We start from the raw sequence: 20,763 nt of genomic DNA on the forward strand, positions 1-20,763 counted from the left end.
GGAGGTTGAACTGGTGGTCTACAACATGCTCAAGCTGCAAACGTCTTTTGCCTTTAGCAACAACCGGAGATGGAAACTGTCTACTTCATGCTGCCTCTTTAGGTAAGATATAAGTGTTTGGGAGGATTGAGTGGCTAATACTGCAGGAAGTCTTGCTTGCATCTCTGCTAGATTTGCATCCGATAACGAACCCAATATATTGTATTTTTCTAATGCACCTGGATGGCCATCATAGAGCAATCCCTCTCCCCTAGAGTAACCATAAAAGCTTTTTGCTATGAGCAGTTCCTAATTTCAGAGCTTTAAAACCCCCAATGGCTCCGGCTGGGGAAAAATGTAAATCAGACAAAATGTTTGCTTGACCTTCTGGGGTAAAAGGCAAAGGAGACATTAAAACCATACCCAATGCTCACCCAACACACATTCCTAAAGTGCACATTCATATGCAGACATTTTAGGGACCGCTGTGTACACCTTAATGAAAGAAATAATTCTTATGTCATTGGTAAGTGTTAACTGTATACTGATGAAGAGTAAAAAAAATTAAATTGTCACCCATAGACAATTTTTAGTAGTATGGTTTTTTTTTGCCATTTTCCAAATGCACACAATTTTAAGGCTTTACATAATTAGTATGTATTTGCTGACTCTTTTACCAAAACATGAAAGAAGTTGTGCTTGGGTGCACTGGAGTTTTAGGAGTATCACAGGCTAATAACTATCTAAAAAAATTCTGATTCCCTGGTATTACAGTATAAAACAATGCCCAATTGTTATCATTTACAGTTTAGTTTAGAAACCTAAAATGAGGTATTTTTCTATTGAAGAAATGCTTTCTTATACTTAAAACCCACAGTTAAGTATTTTTAGAATAGTATCTTTACATTGTTAGGGATTTGTGAAGTGGCAAAAACATTATAAAGTTTTTTTTTTAATTGTTTCATTTTTATTTAACAACTTAATAATAAAATTTCATAAAACATTTTTTTTACATGATCAGATGTGCATTTTTACATTATTTTCCCTCCTATATATTATGGTTGCCCATAGAGACCCAAGGTAGCTCACAAGCTTATCCTCTGACTCCTACAGAACTCTTATCTCAAGGCGTTTTAGAATAGAGTTACGCGTTAAAAGTCTCCTTTTGAAAAAAAAAAATAAGCTTTACATTACATTGCCTGTTTAAACAAACAAAATTTGAAGAAAAAGCAGGATCTTAAAAGTAATCTCTCCATAACCCCCCCCCCCAGCTCATGTAAGCTACAAAGTATTACATTTGTTTTAGGGGTTTAAATACACATTATAGTATTGGAAGCAAACATTTTCCTAGTCGTTGCAATGCAGTAAATAAAGCAGCATTAAATGGTACACATACATGTTTAGGGTGTTTTCTTCTCTGACAGATACTTTTCATTCAAAATTTTTCATACCAAATATCCATCCTTTAGGATAACCCCACAATCATTTTTGGGATTTCCAAAATAATTCATGTTGCAGATTTTACTTTATTTTTCCCAGGCAGCTACTTGCACATTTTCTGGCAGTTGCAGAGCCTAACAGGCATAGGCCAAGAAATAGGCCCTTTCACCTGCACAGATACATATCCTTCATTACTCGTATTTCTGTAAGACTCTGCAATATGGTTGCTTGGTCTGGGCCCAGTTTCATTTAAATTTGCTATCCACTTGGGACTGAGCAACACCTGTTTACATTGTACAGGTTTGTTATGGGTGGCTTTGTTTGTCATCGGCTTGGATTGTCATTGCATTGCAACAAATGCATTGCACCAGGGTTTGTTCCTAAAAAGTAAATGTGCATGATATTACATCCATTATCATACCATAATATACAAGACGCCTATTATCATACCATAGTATACAAGACGCCCATTATCATACCATAATATACAAGGCGCCCATTATCATACCATAGTATACAAGACGCCCATTATCATACCATAATATACAAGGCGCCCATTATCGTTCCATGATATACAAGACGCCCATCAACATACCATGATATACAAGATACCCATTAACATAACATGATATACAAGACGCCCATTAACATACCATGATATACAAGACATCCTTTATCATTTTGTGATATACAAGATGCCCATTATCATACAAGGATATACCATGATACTGGTATACTTCTGCAACTCTGTGCACTAAAATACTTTTTTGTGTATTTTTTACTGGAAATATAGCTTTGAAAATCAATTGTGCAATCAATTGTTTTTAGGATGACCTAAACTGCCACCTTTAAATTGTACAGGTTCTTCGCTTTAAATAATTTGTAATAGTCATATGTAAGTTTTCAGTTATATATATATATATATATATATATATATATATATATATATATATATATATTTCTTTATACAAATAATACCAATAATGCTCTAGTCCTTCCCTGCCTAACTTATTATACATGGACCCCAGAGAAAGATATTACCAGGGCCCTGCCTGTCCTGTACTTACGTGTGCATACTTAACATTCTTAACCATTATAACCCCTACTCCTAAAACCCTTGTTGTCAGAGAATTACTTCAAAAGGGTATAAATCTTGAAACCATCACTGATTTCCTATTCTGCTAACATTCCACCCTGACCTTTTTTTCATCCGAACAACCTGTTAACTCCTGCTGCCCTGCTAACACTCCATGTTGAACTGCCATACTGCTGTCATCCATTCTTGACCAGCTGCTTGTCTAACATAGAGTAACAGATCGTCAAGTTACTTTTCACTCACGTATTCCTATTATTATTTTTATTATTATTACACAGTATTTTTATAGTGCCAACATATTATGCAGCGCTTTAAAAAGTCCATAGTCATGTCACTAGCTGACCCTCAAAGGGGCTCAAGATCTAATGTGATCCCTACCATAGTCATATGTCATTACCACAGTCTAAGGTCAATTTTGGGGTAAAGCCAATTAACCTATTGAAACAGTGACATCAAAATATAATATTGGGTAAGTAATCGTGTCTAAAAATAGGCTAATTAAAAGTGCAACTTTTGAAGGCCGCCATATGTTATTACATCTAGTAACCACTCGAAAATCTTCCTCAAGTCATTCATTTTTTTTTCTTAGTCCTGTTTTTTTTCTCTCATTGTTACTTTTTGTGCTATATTATTATATACCTTGAGATGAATAGGTTCTTTGATGTAAACTATCATATTAACACAATTTATATTTTTTTGTTACTTGCACATAACACTTTAAAGATTAGGGAAAATCAGTACGCTTATCAGTACGTTGCGTTCCTCACTGCTTGTGTCTTGTCTTTTAGGGATGTGGGGATTTCATGACCGAGACCTTGTTCTGAGGAAAGCTCTTTATACCATGATGAGAAGTGGAGCAGAGAGAGAGGCACTGAAGAGGAGATGGAGGTGGCAGCAGACACAGCAGAACAAGGAGGTATTAATGTCTGGATGTTAAACTCCTGCTGCTGAGCACATGAATGTATCTTCAAGTACCAGGGTATAGGCATTGTTCCATCACATGAGAAATAATAATGTGGACACCTGTATGTAAAAAACAAGCTTCTTGTACAAATACAACTGTATTTGGGATATTGTGAAATTGATTTTCATTTTAATTATCTTATAAAAAACTTAGAATGTCAAAAAACTTTACTTAGAATGTCAATATCAAGAATGAGACATGTGTACATTAGGCTGTGTTCTGTTGGTATGTCCTGTAATATATGATAAACTGCTGCCCTCCAGTGTAATTTTAACATAGAAACCATTATCACAGTTCTACCATGCTTCTCCCCTACATCAAGACATCATTCTAAGCAGAATAATAGGATTGATATTTAGTAAGACCAGACAGTATAAAAATGTGAGAAATGAGAGTTTAGATACATTGGAAGTAAAGGTCATTTTCAAACAAAAACTGCATACAAATTACGGGTTATTTCTTGGAATGCGCCATGCACACCATTTGGAAGAAATCTAGTTTGACAATCATTATAAGAATTCATTTTTCAGTTTATAAAATAAAAATGAATTGATTTTGTAAATGAATGCTAAAACAATTGTTTGTGTTTGTGATTTTATGCAACCACTTGATCATTAAGATCAATCAAAAACTAACCTTTTGGCTAAGTATAAATTGAAAAGAGCGCTGTACATGATTGCATGTATTTGGCTCAGTCGATCATTGCATTTAGCATTATTTATCTTCTGGTTCTTTTTTCTCTGCCCATCAACATGCTTATAAAGTATTAAATAAAACCTTTCTGTTTTTAATACATACCTCATTTGAGATCCAGAGACATCTTGTTTTCTGTACTTTTTCTCTGCTATGCAGGTACATCATGGCTGGAGGTTGTGGTTGGCAGAAAGCTGTACATAGCTACAGGAAGTTGTTGTGATGCTTACATGTGATGGTAGGCCTTTTAGCATGCAGTGAAATCAGAGATCAGAGTAAGCAATTTCAGTACAAGAAAGGAGGCTCTACAACTGTGCAAGAATGAATGTACGGCTGGAGTTTAGCTTTAATGATTTTTAACTAATTTGATTAAAGTGACAAAATCGGTAATCCAATGGCTGCATTAGGGATTAGGAATCTTTGCTTCCGTTTTAGCAGTTATCCCTTTGGCTGCCAAAGAAGTGTCCCATGCATCATGGCAATCCAAGCGTCCCAAGCTCTCTGGCTCTTTCTGGTACTAAATCTAATAATAACAGGATAGCAAGTTTGGAGCAGATTTCTTTTTTTTGCTTTTTAACCTCCCTAGCGGTAACCCCGAGTGTGACTCAGGGTACAAAAAAGTTGCTAAAAGCAGTAACCCCGAGTCACACTCATGGTAGGTAATCCTATAGAAGTAATAGTAAATACAGCGCTTACCTGATCCACCGGCGCCCCGCGCCGTCCATCGCCGCCATCTCCGTCTTCTTCTCTCTTCCTCCGGCCGGCTTCTGCACCTGATGAGTCACAGGGGAGTTCCCAGTGACATCGGTGCGTGTGTACGTTGCCGGCGGGGCGGGGCCGGAAATTCAAAAATCATTTGTATTGCATTCAATGCAAAATAACTGCATTGAATGCAATACATTGGATTTATATGTGTAAAAGCAGTACAATGTTTTCAAAAACATTCATTTTACAGTATATATATTAGTATGAGAATAATATGTATTTTTAAAAAAAATTAAATTGTTTTTTTTTTTTAATATATAGATTTTTAATTTGTTCAATTTATTATTTTACAGGATTTTGTGTTTCAAACTATATTATTCTCATACTGTTACATTATACTGTAAAATAAATTTTCATGAAACACAATGTACCGCTTTTAGACATATAAAACCGGAAAGAAATGAACCGCTAGGGAGGTTAATGAACCCACAGGTGATCAGCTCTAAACACTTCCAGCCTTAAAGGTGTTGGAAGCCAGTAATTTAAAAGTGCTTCACCTCCACCACAAATGCACATACAAACACAGGTATTTGTAGGGCCTGCAAATAATACCAGTTTGCCACACATGCCAGAATGGGAGGGATGATTCCAGAGCTGTTATTTTTTTTTTGTTTTGGGTTAATTCACAGTTTGAATGAATGTACTTTGAAAGTACATGGCAGTTCTTCTTGAAGGGAGAAAAAGCATCTTGTATATCCAGAACCAACATGTCGCTTCCAGAAACTGCACAGCAACCCACCACAATGCAGCCACATGCAAACATGCACACAGATATTTTTCTGACTGATCCATTTCAGTTGAATGGGGCAGTTGGAAACACAGTTGAGCCTTCAGTAGAATGCTGCAGTCAGTTGCAAATAACCCTTACTGGGCCTGGACTATAGGCTTTTTTAAATTGTAACCATGCTTTACATTTACTGGCTGAAGTAATTAAGATTGTCAATATAAGAAATGGAAAGTAGGAGTCTCCCAAAATCCCACATAGCATTTACTATAATGAATTCCTTTGAGATTCATTGATTGTGGAGCTGGAAGCACCAGAATGAAGCAATGTTCCTTCAAAATTAACCCCTTACTGACTTTCTAACCTATGTGATAATAAACTGTTAAGGAAGCAGAGATTGATTTATTTTAAATAATGTTTATCTACATCTATTCCTAGGAATTAGTTTTATTTATACTTTAATTGGCTTCATAGTGAACCACTTACCAGCTTAACCAAAGAATGGTCAGGTAAGTTGCATATACACAAAATCTATTAACTTTCCCTTTGAGTATTCAGATTATTCAGATGATCTGGAAACCCTTTTTATAGTCTTCATGAAACACACACCTTATGCTGAAGGGTATGGGCTTGTAATAAATCTGAACTTCAGCTTTACTTTCTGTTTTGCAAAGTCATACAGGCTCATCTCTTGTGCCAACATTGCTTACTCTGGCTGTAAACCGAATGCATTAGAAGCTGCCTCAAAGCCTTCTTTACTTTCTGGATGGAGGACAGCCAACTTCCTCTAACCCTTCCCAGAATGATGGTTCCTGGCCTTACTCTTTTAAACCTGGAATGGATCCAGTCCAGGATTCAAAAACTTTTGTATCAGAAAATGACTTTGAAGAAATCCATTCCCGCTTCGCTGATGAAAGTGTATCCTCTCCAGCCTTGGAGAGCTTTAATAAATAAGACCCAATAAATTTTAGTTCTTTGAATGAGCATCACATGTAGGCATTGTGTTGTGTTATTTTAGGAAAGCAATGTACAGCAATCTGCCTGCCTGTCTCTGAAGTCATAATCTGCCCGCATTGCATAGGGGAGCACCAGAAATAATGTCACTGGGTCTAAAATAATGTATGTAATGAAAGCTGAAAGCTTTTTTTGAGGCATGGAAAAAAAAAAGTTGCAACTGCACTCATTAGAAAAGTCACGTATTATTAAGGAAAAGCAAAGTGCAAATATTTGTATATATTTCTTGCTTGTCAGAGATTCCTTGTACAGGTAGTCCCCGAGTTAAGGACATCCGATATACAGACTCTTAGGTATGAACACTTACCTGCTCAGTCGTGTGCAGGTGGATTGATAGCGGGGAGGGGGCAGTTCGCATGACTTCTCAAACCTCTTGTAACTCTTTAATGACCAACCTCTAAATAAATCATGGACAATTCCTTTTCTCTGTCAAACTAATAACATATGCCACAGTCCGTTTTAGACAAATCAAATGGATACAGGTAGGTAACCTTGGGACTTTGAAGCCATTCGATAAACCTTGATATACATACTTCATAAACATAATATCAGAACATTAATTTATTCACAACTTCATTAAAAACTTCAGAAAACCATCAAATTGATCTTTACATTTTCATAATGTATGTTAATATGCATTGATCGTTCGACGCGTTTTAGGGAGCAAAGTCCGCTTCCTCAGGAACATACTGTAGCAGCGTATAATCACAAAGTAATTTTCAGTTTCACATAATTGCAACTCATATAGTCCAATTATATATACATAATATTTAATTTCTTACATATTTTTCTTTAATGGCTCCCTGGTTTGAGTACCTGGACCAACAAGACGATCCTCTCTTAGAATGGTAAACCACGCAGACCAATACCACAGCACATAAGGAAAGGAGGACTCTTTTATATATAAAAATAATTCACACAATCTAATTACTATCCTTGGTATTCTTATTTTATTGTGTCTCTATCACAATACTTATACCCTTTCAACCATATCTGATTGTCTCCATATTTAATGCTGAATGTGATGTTCAATTACTAGTATAGATAGTGCTAATTATCCATTTTCCTTAATCCAATTAGATGATATAACCCCCTTTAATTGTGATTATCCAATTTCCTATGCTTTCCATCATCCATAAAAGTGCATAGCGACACCAAAACAAACATCCATTTTGTACTCACATGTATCTGGCATTCAGTGGCCTTACTTGCTTAAATATTTAAATATTATGTATATACAATGGACTACATGAGTTTCAATGAAGTGAAACTGAAAATTAATTTGTGATTATAGGCTCCTATGTTCCTGAGGAAGCAGACTTCGCTCCGTGAAACGCGTCAAATGCTCAATGCCTATTAACATACATTAGACCAATTATGTAAATGTAAAGATCATTTTGATGGTTTTATGAAGTTTTAATGAAGTTGGGAAAAATTAATGTTTTATATTATGTTTACCAGTTATGTATATTAAGGTTGATCAAATGCCTTCAAAGTCCCAAGATTACCTACCTGTATCCATTTGATTTGTCTTTAATGACCAAGACAAACTCTGCAGTTGTTTCATTTTGCATATCAAAGCCCAGCTTGCTCCAGAACGTAATGAATGTCTAGACTCCATAACATAAAGTTTTTTTTTTTGTTTTTTTTTTGCTTTGTTTGTGATTAACTCACAGTGAGGATTTTATATAGTAATTGACACCACGCTGCCTAATAATATGTTGAGACAAACATCTGTCTTAATTGCATTTATTGAAATAATATACCTGTTTTGACTTACATACAAATTCAACTTAAGAACAAACCCACAGTCCCTGTCTTGTATGTAACCAGGGGACTACTTGTATACATATACCAGAGATCCAGAAGTGGATTAAATGTAGAGATACAATGGGGTTGGTTTACTAAGAATAATTTCTAATTGGCTTAGTGAAAACGGTAAACCTGTGCTTACTTTGAATACTCAATCATGTGCAAGAAAAAAGCAGATCTGTACTCAAAGAATTAAATTAATGAAGTCAGGAAAACTTCAACTTATTTACTACACCAAGTGAAAATTCACTTTGCATACTAAAAATTTACTTGAATGGTGTGAAAGTGTGTTTAATTCCATCATCTGCAAGAAAAGTTTTTTTCCTTGCACATATTTCAGTATTTTTAGCATAGTGAATTGTTGTGTCATTTTTTCTCAGGTATTTATCCGTTTTAAAGTTCACTGAGCACAGTGGAAATTTACCTTCACTCTTTATGTGGTACTACTCAGAATGCATAAAAAGTGTTTGGCTTTTTGTTCAAGACAAATAAGCGTAATATAATCAGAATCCAATAACTGAAAAATACACCAGTAGTGAGACTAGACAAGACTGCCGAAATGGATCTGTATGTAGTATATGTACTCTCAAAGTCATCTCTGCTTTTTCCCCACAGTCTGGACTAGTTTACACAGAAGATGAATGGGAGCGGGAGTGGAACGAGCTTCTCAAACTGGCATCCAGTGAGCCTCGGACACACTTCAGCAAGAATGGAGGCTCTGGTGGTGGGTAAGTTTTATCTAATACCTGAAAAACCATGATCTGTGAATAGAAACCATTTCTCCTAACGCTAAATAATCTAAAACCAGAATCCTCTCGTCATATATTGATTGTCTATATGTAAGACTTACTCCAGACAAACTGATAAATACACAAAAGAAACTCTCATAGAAAGAAGTAATTTTTATACCAAAGTATGTTTTCTATTCATTCAATCCTGAGATTTAGGCTTAGTTCGGATGGGCAGTGAGTTCCACTTCCTGCTATTGATAGTTATTATTCTGTTTCATTAAGAACCAGCATAGCAGTTTGTGGTGCCGAGTGGCTTGTCCAAAGAATCAGAAGAACCATTTTTTTTCACCCTCTATACTATCCTTTGAATAACCTTTTTTCAGTACATGGATGGAAGGTGCTGCTGGATCCATGTCTTCTAAATGTTGCAGGAATCAAGAATAATGATTCAAGAATCCACAAATATTCTTCATTGAAAGAAAGGGTAACACGTACAAATATATTAGTACTTCTAATCAGTGAAGTGCCAAACCTTCATGCTCTCCTTTAACATCCTTTCTTACCTTGTGAATACCAACCATCGAGATGTACAAGTAAGGGTTAATGGCGCTGGTACTTTAAAAGCACATAAGGCATGTTGGAGAAAATCTCAGATATTTAACTGAGCAGATATTTATAAAAGACATTTTTGCAAGTGTCAAAAAAGCTTGATCGTATGCAAATTAATCTGCACTGCAAATTGAAAATGAAAAGCACTGCAGTAACTGCTCATCAAAGAACAATGTTTCACAGTAAATCAAGCGTAATTACTTAAAATATAAATGTGTTTTTATTCCAATCATACGGGAAGACATGCTGTTTTGTGAGCAATTCCATATGTCACTCTGCCTCACAGATCGTAGATCCATAGATTAAAAATTACCATCTCTAGTAATGTGTGTGTGTTCAGGCTTTTGTTTTTAAGGAGACCAAAGAATAGTCAAAGAATGTAGGATAGACCAAAGCATGTAGAATAGACCAAAGAATGGTCAAAAATGTAGGTGACTACATTTAAAGCATAACTAAATTTAAAGCTGAATTATTTACTTACATTCAGTGTTGCACAATTGAACAGGCTCCTCTCCTGTAGTGAAAATGATTACACTGATTTTACTGCATAATGTGAGCATTCTAGAGGGTGCATTAGAAGCTTTGGCACATTTAACCTCAATGCTTTTTTTGGAGAACATCCAGCAGCGTCTTAGCTGGTCCCTGGCTCAACCATCCAGTAGCCATCCCACACCACCTGCCTGGCCCATCTTACCAGCCATACTTTGCCTACATTGCATAAAGAAGCACATAGACTCAGTAATGACATATTTAGGTCTAAAATAACAAATTTAATATAAAAATGAAAAGGTTTAATTTTAAAATGTTATTAGTCTGTTGATGACAGGATTTGGAAACCAGTGGAGGCAAAATATAAGCAGATTAAACTTCAGTTTTAAACTTCCAAAAATTGCTTGCAAGTAAGATTTTAAAGCCTGTTTTTTTCCACAAAAAAATTCTACTCCTGTTGTCAAAAAATTTGTATTGCCCAATGCACTGTACGATCCTTATAGCTGTAGGAGAGTAAAGTGTAAAAAAGAAAAAATATATACAGTAGCTAAATACAGTGATCACTTGGTTGGTAATACAGGAACTGCAATGACCGGTAAGCTTTTCATTCACATCAGTAGCCCTATAGTGAAATACCAGATTCTGCAACCCTATATTGATATGGTTTACATGGGATACGTAGCTGCTTGAGGAAGGTATGGGGCTGTTCAGGTGATGATTTGACCTATGTCTTCCACCTGTACGGATGCTCTGTAATTGTAGCTAGAAATTATTGTTAGAGATTATTAAGGTGTTACTTTGATCTATGAAGAGTGCTGATTTTTATTATAAAAAAATATTTGGGATTTAAGCTATGCACTTATTTTTCCAGTTAAGATAGAAGGCATTATCGAGTATTCTATCGACTTTATAGACAATAGAATAAATATATCAGCTATTGTGTTTGTAGGAGAAATAGATTTCTCTGAATAACTCACATTTGGCCTTACCTTTTGTGCCTGATAAATGTGCCCATTGCTGAGCACTGAGTGGGCTGACATTGATACCTTCCTTGTGAAGAATAGGTTGGCAGTACTGAGTCACAGAGTGAATCATACTGATTGGTGGTCTTTATTTGCTTTTAGTACATGGCTGATAGACATTCAGTAGCAGATTCGGCACAAACAATTTTTGTAAAATGGTTTAGGACCTTGAAGAAACCAGTGACAAAAGCAGCTGAATAAATTCCTCAGACGCAATCAACAGAGCATGATTACCATCAAACACCCTGCATGGCCTCAGTTCTGCTTTTCAATATCTGCCTTCTGATTGTATGTTTTTTTCTGAATCAATTTGCACTTGCTTGAAAGAATTAGCTTAGCAGCAGCTATTATATGTGCATTCATTAAATCTCAGGCAAAATGTATTTTTAAATGCCTCAGATTAACTGTAATAAAGAGTGCATCAGGCTCTGGAGAATATTGTTCTGCATTTTTGTATAACAGGCATATCCTTAAGGGAAAAATAAATCGTTTTCTAATGGATGCATATGATGAATAAGGTCAGTGTGCCGGGACTGCTTATGGGGTCACATTTCTCAGAATTCTTTTTGTTACTTGTAGGCAGATTCTATAATGATGCTTTATAAAGTCTTTTGACTTTGCTCTCTGTTAAAGGTTGGAGAGAGAGACTTCCTCTACAGCTGCAGCAGCACACGATGCTCATACTAAGACCTTTATATCATAGTGCAAAGATCAATTACAAATTGTTTGAACTTCAGCAGCTATTAGTGTCACATCAGGAGTTTACAGTTAGTCCAAAAACTTATACTGAACATACTGTACCTGGTTTTCCCAAAAAATAAAAAAACAGAAGCACAAAATTATATAGCGCATAAGAGCACACTATACTGAATACAAGGTAGAATGGCTGGATTCTGCTCCAGTGGAAATTATGTGGAATTTATAGGGTTTAGATTTTGGCCAGGACACTGTATGGATTTGCAGTCATTGGTTTGTATGTTCTCCATCTTTGTGTGGGTTTTTTCCAGGCACTCTGGTTTCCTCCCACATCCCAAAAACATGCAGTTAGGTTATTGAATGACTCCTTCACCCCCCACCCAAAATGGCCTTAGACTGTGTTACTCACATGGTAAGGACATTAGATTGTGAGCCCCGTTCATAGACAGTTAGTGACATGACTATGGACTGTAAAATGCAGCAAAATATGTCCACGCTTTATACTATATATAGAAAACTGAGACTGGGCATGCACTGTGTACATTTGATTGAAATGTGATATGTATATCTCTCTTTTTAATGTTTAAATTATAATGTTATAAACTTTATGAAAGATATAATATAATTAGTGTGCCTTAAAAGTCCTTTTAATTTTGTTGGGGTTATTTGTCCAAACAATAAAAAAAACAAGTTGTTATTAATAATGCTAATAATAACAACAACATGCATGGAAGCCAGGAGCCTGGAAAAAAGAGGCAGAGCGGAACTGGAAAGGACAGAACAGAAAAAAGAGGGGGACAGCCCAAAGGACAGGATCTTTCCCCACATCCAGCCCCCAAATATTATGGGAGTTTGTGAGAAGGGTGACTTATGGCAGAATCAGAAAGCCCTCTTTAATAAGAGGGTCACCAGATATCAACCACCTCCCCTACAGGAATGAGAATCAGGTTTTAAGAAATATCAGTTAAGGGGGTCTTCCTCAGCAATATCATTTATCTCAGTATTCTGGATTACCTAGAATCTGCTCTGTATGGATTTCAGTCTAACAGCCCCCCAACATGGCTGATAACTGATGATTAGTATGTATATAACACCCACAAGGTCATTTATTTGGGAAAAAATCCATGATTTTTTGCAAATAGCACTGACTTGAAATGGAGCCAATCAAACTCTGTAACTGTCCATACCGCAGTGTGCATGCTTTTCACTTACAAAAGTCAATTTTATTGCACCTCGTTGACAAGTTCTAAAAACACTTATTGCCTTTAGAGATGTTATTGCCTTTAGAGATCATACTACTTCCATTGTCATTGACTTATACATTCTTCTGTAGGACAGTGTTGTCTTTGTTCAGGCATTGTTTGGGACAGCAGCTACTCTCCAGCTGTTACAATGTTGCAGTCCGATCACACTGGTAAACAATTCCCCAGCCTGCAGAAAACAAATGATATCATGCCTTTTATTTCCAGAGCTTTTCTGGAAAATTGTGCAGTTATATATTGTGAAAAGCCAGGACTTAGTTGAAGCAGACCTTTAAAGATAGTATTATTATTATTATTATTATTATTAATAAACATTGTTTATATAGCACCAACATATTACACAGCGCTGTACAATAAATAGGGCCAGCAAAAAACAGACAGATACAGACAATGACATAGGAGGAGAGAACCCTGCCCAGAAGAGCTTACAATCTAGGAGTTCTAAAAGGTTCACTTTAAATGAGACATATCATAGCGATATTTGGTTTTGTCTTGTCTTCTATTCTTCTATTGGCATCAATAATGTCTCTTACAAAAAATCAGTAAGTAAGTGGGAATATAGCATTTCAGGAGTTCTGCAATGACGACTTCACAGCAGGTTTAATTACTTACCTTCCCTTTGCCTGCACTGCTCCATTCATTCATTGAGGAGAAGAAGCCTTCTGTAAGCTCCAAGTCTCTCTGAACAGAGCCTATACAGGGCTAGGAACTTTTGATTGGTTCATAAAATTTCAAATGCCTTTTAAAGTGTGTTAACACATGCAATTACCCATGCCATGCTTTTAGAAGGCAGTATGCACCTTAAAAATAATTTAATGGTACAAGCTCATGGGTGATATAGGGCCTGCACTTTGCCTAAGTCTTTAGCTGGCACATCTTAAGGTGTCACTTCTTCACTACTCTATGACTAACTATATTTGTTTTCATGGAGTAACTATCTTTTGTCAAATGAATAAATAAATACTGATTTATGTTTCTAAAGTTGTTATTTTTATTCTTCCAGTGTGGACAATGCAGAGGATCCAGTTTATGAAAGTTTAGAAGAATTCCATGTCTTTGTCCTGGCTCATATACTAAGAAGACCAATAGTTGTTGTGGCTGATACAATGCTCCGTGACTCTGGAGGTGAAGGTACACATAAGGGCCATTTTCTGTATATTTTTTTTAACCTTGTAACTTTTGTTTCTCAATTCAAAGCTTAGTAAACCACAGGCAAAATTATTTGAAGGCCAAATATTATACTAGTGTCCAATGTGCATAGGTGCATAAATTTAGTATGAATTCTGTGTGGGTAAAGATGAAGGAACAAGGTGAGATTAAAGCACTGGGGAAAGAATCGAGTAATTCTTTGGTCAGGTTGTGGAAAACACATGGGTTTTATATGGTAAATTAAATGTCTCACATCATTGCCCAACAGTTAACATTCCACGGACTGTCAATAGTTTGGAAAAATTCTTCTAAAATAACAGTGATTTAAAAAGGTTATGATGAAATGGCACATACATCAAAGTGACGACATTCCTTGTATCTTTGATCTTAATCCTTGACCATCAGAGGATTCATTGGAAAAATACCATTATTTTTAACTGTTCTTCTAGAATGAATGTGGCACTTTGTCATGTAAAAGCAAAAAGAGATAGACATTTGTCCTTGAGAAATGACTGCTTGTGATGTATTTGAGATGACGGTGCTTGGGGTTATACAGTGAAGTGGCCTATTTATATCCTTTGATTGGAATTCCCTGTCTCCCACTGAGCTGTACGAAATATTGAAACTTTCATTTGTTGTTTCCGTCAAAAACTTATATTTTAAAGTTTGTACTATAAAATGAAAAATAGTGATTGTCTCTAGCAATCATTCAGATGTGTGTTCTTATTGTCCTTCTTGCTCTGGTAAAATTGTAACCTGAAATCTGATTTGTTTTTATGTCCAACCATATCCTATTTTGTGTTAGCTGTAGTCTATTTTGCATCAATAATTTAGTTACTGTTTAAACTGATGGTTACCTACCACTGAGAGGTAATGGAAGATTCCATTGTTGAACTAATTCTAAAGAATAAGTGCTTGGGTATAAAGCTGATCTTTTGATTTCAGTTATTTGTCACGCACCTAAAACAAGCATACAGATAAATTAACATCTGAGCTGCATTCTCATTCTGGGTAACACATTTAGAATGTATTAAAGGCAGTGGTTTAGAACACCAAACAAGCAAGCAGTATTTTATTTAGAACGAGGTCAGAAATGGCAGCTCTGACATATTCTTTCAGTGAAAGTAGTATGTAACCCACCAAGATGTTTCATAGATTCATTTATATACCAATTTGTTATTTGCAGCCTTTGCACCTATCCCATTTGGTGGAATTTACTTACCTCTTGAAGTCCCTCCCAATAGATGTCACTGCTCACCATTGGTCCTCGCATATGATCAAGCCCATTTTTCAGCTTTGGTGTCCATGGAGCAGAAGGATCAACAACGAGAACAAGGTAGAAGTACCTATCCTTTGTTAAGAGTATCTTAAAGATTTTATTTTCTGTGCATTCTGTTACACATTTTTCCATAGGCATGTTCTCTAGAACAGGGGTGCCCAAAACGTTGATTGCGAACTACCAGTCGATCGCAACGGCAACCTGAGTCGATCACAACGGCAACCGGAGTCGATCACAGAGCCCTGCCTTACCCCTCCCTGCTGTTTACTAGCAGCCGGGCTGCTACGTCTATAGGGATGCTGGGGATGCCTTTCTGAGTGTGAAGGCTCGTGGGGAGGGGGGAGGGAGGCAGAGAGGGCAGGAGGAGGGCAGTCTGAGGTGAGCAGTACTGGTTAGCAGATCTTTTTCTTGTGCAGCACATCATTCTCCTATGACAGGTGAACTGTGGCTTTCCTGTCACTAAAGTCTTGTAGTGCAATGTCTGTGCAATGTTCTGCCATTTAATGTCCCATTAGCTCCAATCACTTCTGTGTCATACTCGCTATATATATAAATATATGTTGAGCATTTTTATTGTTGGTAGATCATTTTGACTTGGTCATTTAAAAAAGTAACTTGCGAGCCAAAAAAGTGTGGGCACCCCTGCTCTAGAATAGTAATAGTAATTTGTGCCCATTTTTATTTACCTTATTGAAGAATTAATTGCTAAAGAATGAAAATGCGTGTAGCGTGTTATGTTTGTTCATTTTCATTGTTGTGGAAATATAAACCTTCACCTACTTTCAAGGCTTAAAGCCGTGGAGCATTTGACTGGTTAAATATATGTATGATGGTAAGTGTTCAGGAATATCTGATAGCTGGTGGTGTTGGATGCTTACAGTGAATTTTATGTTTGTTGCCAGCAGCCATTTACTGTTATAATTTTTGAGAAAAGAAAACATAGGTAACGTGAAAGGAGCATGCAAATGATGGGAGAGTGGAGAGAGGATAAGCACAGCAAGGCAGCAAATGTGCAGTCAACGCTGTCCTGATCTGTACAATTATCTTGTAAATATTATGATATTTAAGGACTGTCCTTCTATTTAAATGGAATACATCATCTGCACGGAATTGTAATGGTAAATGAGAGCGGTCCAATGCATAAGATCAGTTTTTCTCAACCAAGTTTCCCCCAAAGGTTGCTTGGCGTTTCTTGAGCTATGAGCAGTTTGTGACTCTCAGTGCAGTTTAATGAAAGCCATTAATGAGAAGGGAGGCATTCTTCCTACCAGCCAACAATGAAAGAGACATCGACCACTACACTAATGTACTGTAAGCTGTGTATATATATACATATAGGGTTTTCCTGGAGGTCTGAAAGTTGATTCAAGGGTTCCCCTTGAAAAAAAGGTCAAGAAACACTGCATTAGACCAAAATGTTTCCCTTAATACATCACTGCCAGAATGTGTAACAATGCAAAACAAGAGATGTTGACCTAAAATATTTCCATTCTTAGCTGAAAATATTCCGCCTTAACTCCAGTGCCTTGCAGCAATGCTTGTTTCTATGATGTACCAACAACTTCAGGAAATAATAGATGCATAGAAACAGTCCTTTTCTTTTAAGTGATGATTATATGTCATGATTTGAAAATCTGTGTGTTTAGTGCTTATTTTATAGTTTGGTAACACAATTTTGATGTGCTTTGAAGAGAGGTGCTTAGTTCTGTAGAACTTCTAAATAAATTATCAGTTGTCACATTTATTAATGTTTCAACATTTTCAAAAGCTTCTCAAGCACCTTTGTTCTTGATTTTGTCAGTTATATGCCCTAATTTGTGGCACAATCACTGCAAAGTTTTTGCAACGAAAGATTAACAATTGTATTGGCGATATGCTGTTAAAAAATAATAGACACCGCCAAAAAAAAGCCAGTCCTTTTCTGACATAGTCAGTGTATCAGACTGCTGGTAGGAATCAGCATGAGAATTGGGGACTCTAAAAATCCTTATTTTGGAAATCAAAAAATTTTACTCTAATATTCACCATTACTACTGTTTTTTTTTCTTTTTGTATGCAAATTGAAACCTTGTGGTGTTAAAAATGAAACCTGCTGCAATGTTTCTTGGGCCTGTGTATAAGATGTGCACTTGTCTTTGGGTTATAAGGATCTGTGACTTCCTAATATATCGCCCAGTTTCTTAGACAGGTGTATATTACAGACACCACTATTTTTACTTAATAGGTACCTATACAGCTTCTACACATGAAAATAACCATATGTCCCATATTTAAAATCTCATCAGCTCTAATACACACAAATTTAGGTATGGATCTATGCTCACTACCTGAAACATGTGATGACTACAGGTAGTCCCCGGGTTAAAGACATCCCACATACGGACGCCTCCTAGATACGAACATGGATTCCCTGCTCACTGTGTGCAGGACGGAGGCTTGATGGGGGGAGGGGGCCGTTTGCATGACTTGCAGAAGAAATCTTTTGCCAAACACAGCTGAGGTTGTGGGTGATCTTTGTGAGCTGATCTGTAACATCTTGTAACTCGTTAATGACCAAGACAAACTCTGCAGTTGTTTCTTTTTGTGTATCAAAGCAAAGCTTGCTCCAGACGTTAATAAATGTCTAGGCTCCATAATTTTTTTTTTTTTGCAATGTTTGTGATTTACTTACAGTGAGGATTTTATACAGTAACTGACACCATGCTGCCTAATAATATGTTTAGACAAACATCTGTCCTAATTGCATTTATTAAAACAATGCACCTGTTCCAACTTAAATACAAATTCAACTTAAGAACAAACCTACAGTCCCTATCCGGTTTGTAACCCAGAGACTACCTGTATTAAATATCTCATTCCAGAGGGAGGTCTTTCTTCCATAATGCTGTTCTATACTGTTAGGTGACTGGAAAAAAAATCTTTGATGTAGATTTTACCAACAGAGTCTCCCAACAGATTTAGGAATCCTGTTTGTAATTCAGCCCGCCAACCACTACAAAAAACTGGAATATTGTTCAGGATGCATAGGCCTGTTAAAGCTTCTAAAATCTTTTTTATTATTTACCCAGTTTTAGATCAAGATTTAGATTAGGTTGTGGGATGCAGAACAAATGTGACAGGTAAAAGGGGCTTACAGGTGCTGTTTTTAGCTTCCTGAAAACACAGAGCTTTGGTATTTCATGCAGAGTAACCATGATTAATAAAACTGAGATCCAGTAAACTAAAGGGACGGGTCAGGGAAAAGTAAAAAAACTGGTAGAGAAGGAGCTAGGATCAGTGGTGGTCAACTCTACTTGATAAAGGGGCCTCAGTGGCAGCCTCTGACATGACCATTGGTCTGCACATAAAATACAGTGAATCTAATACTGAACGCATTCCGCTGGAGATGGTCAAAGGCTTAGAATAATGTTATAGAAGGTGTTAGAGACTGGGAACTGTCATAGATCCAGGCAGTGGTAGGTAGATTGGAGACACATGCCATGAGAATTTTGGAGATCACAGCTATTACATTGTTTTAAAGTTTGTGCAGCCCTCTTAAAAATTATTTGTGACACATTGTATGTTTATCATTGCAAGTTCTATTAAACAAAAAAAAATCAGAAGAGAAAACATAACCTAAAAAGAGATTAAAAGGGCATAAATGTGAAGATAGCGAAATATAGAAATAAATAAACCTAGCTATTACCAAATTTTTTTTAAACCTAAAGGGTTTCCATGCATTGAGCAAGCACCAGTGAAGATCACAGTCTGATGGGCCCAGAAGGCTGCACAAGTGTCAGCAAACACATAAGCAATATGTGGGGTTCTGTAGCAAGATAAAGGCTAATACGTACCCTGCTACCTGCATATGCACAAAGTGCAGACACAGCTCTCTCAATGGGCCTGATTTATTAAGGCTGGAGAGGATATACTTTCATCAGTGAAGCTGGGTGACCCAGCAAACCTGAAATAGATCTGGTACAGTATTCAATGCATTTGCTAGCAAACAGCAAATGCCTTTATAGAAATGTTTCCAGGTTTGCTGGATCACCCAGCTTCACTGATGAAAGTGTATCCTCTCCAGCCTTGAAGAGCTTTAATAAATTTGTTCCAGTGTATCACATGATATTGACATTATGCTTTGTCTTTTAATGCCTTATGATACACCACGAATCAAAATATTGGTTCTCATTTACCAGTACCTTACCAGTACCAAGATTGGTTAGAATTCGAGCTTGACCCAGCAAACCTGGAATAGATCTGGTCTAGGATTCAAAACATTTGCTAACAATTTGCAAATGATTTTAAGAAATCCACTCCAGATTTTCTGAATCACCCAGGTTCACTGATGAAAGTAAATCCTCTCCAGTCTTGGAGAGCTTTATTAAATCAGAACCTATGTTTGGAGACTTCTATAGATGTGTAGAGCAAAGTGCAGGCAAAAAACACAACCAATCATCCTTTAGGGGAAAGGTTATTACTATTGGGCTATCGTTGCTGCACTTTGTACATTTCTATTTGCTTTCATATAACCTTGGTGCATTAGATCTTGGAAACAGTTTTGTAGGGATTAGTTAGAACCTCAGTAAGGTGCTCACTGGTCTGCGCATACTGAGTTGCTGGAGTGCAGGTAGAAGGTTTCAAGAGGTTCAATCCTCATTATGGCATGGGCAGCTCTCCCAAAGTTTTGTAGTTAATTGCAGAGCAGCAAACATGAGCATAGTTGGTTTCTAGCTCTGTCCTGAGTGACACTAATGGACTCCATAGGACCAGATTTGAAATAATCATAATAAAAACAGTCAAAATAAAATGTAAAAATTGGGCAAACATCTCCTGTGCTTACAAGTTATTAAATATATGGACCTTTTTAAATTAATTTTTTCTTAAATAAAGAAGTTGATGTCCTGAGTTTATTCACCTACTCCTGTTGTTGCCAGGTATAAGCCATGTGTACGCTTGAGCCTTGGAGCAATACTAAATAGCTTTTTGAATAAAAATGTATAAAAATAAAAAAAAACTGAAAGCTAGCTTGTTAGGTTTGACAATACAAAATATTTGCA

At 36.4% G+C, this 20,763-nt stretch overlaps 1 protein-coding gene across 1 annotated transcript in view; it reads left to right on the forward strand.

The window, feature by feature from the left end:
* LOC140324409 (OTU domain-containing protein 7A-like) overlaps positions 1-20,763 on the forward strand; it is a gene marked incomplete at its 5' end in the record, with an annotated part of 36,908 nt that continues 16,145 nt past the window's right edge. Inside the window, 5 exon segments of the mRNA XM_072402280.1 lie at positions 1-102; positions 3,304-3,431; positions 9,103-9,215; positions 14,300-14,427; positions 15,632-15,781. Of these exon segments, the coding sequence (XP_072258381.1) occupies positions 1-102; positions 3,304-3,431; positions 9,103-9,215; positions 14,300-14,427; positions 15,632-15,781 (621 nt within the window).

Source organism: Pyxicephalus adspersus, chromosome 2, assembly GCF_032062135.1.
Source record: "Pyxicephalus adspersus chromosome 2, UCB_Pads_2.0, whole genome shotgun sequence".
NCBI classification, from domain to species: Eukaryota; Metazoa; Chordata; class Amphibia; order Anura; family Pyxicephalidae; genus Pyxicephalus; species Pyxicephalus adspersus.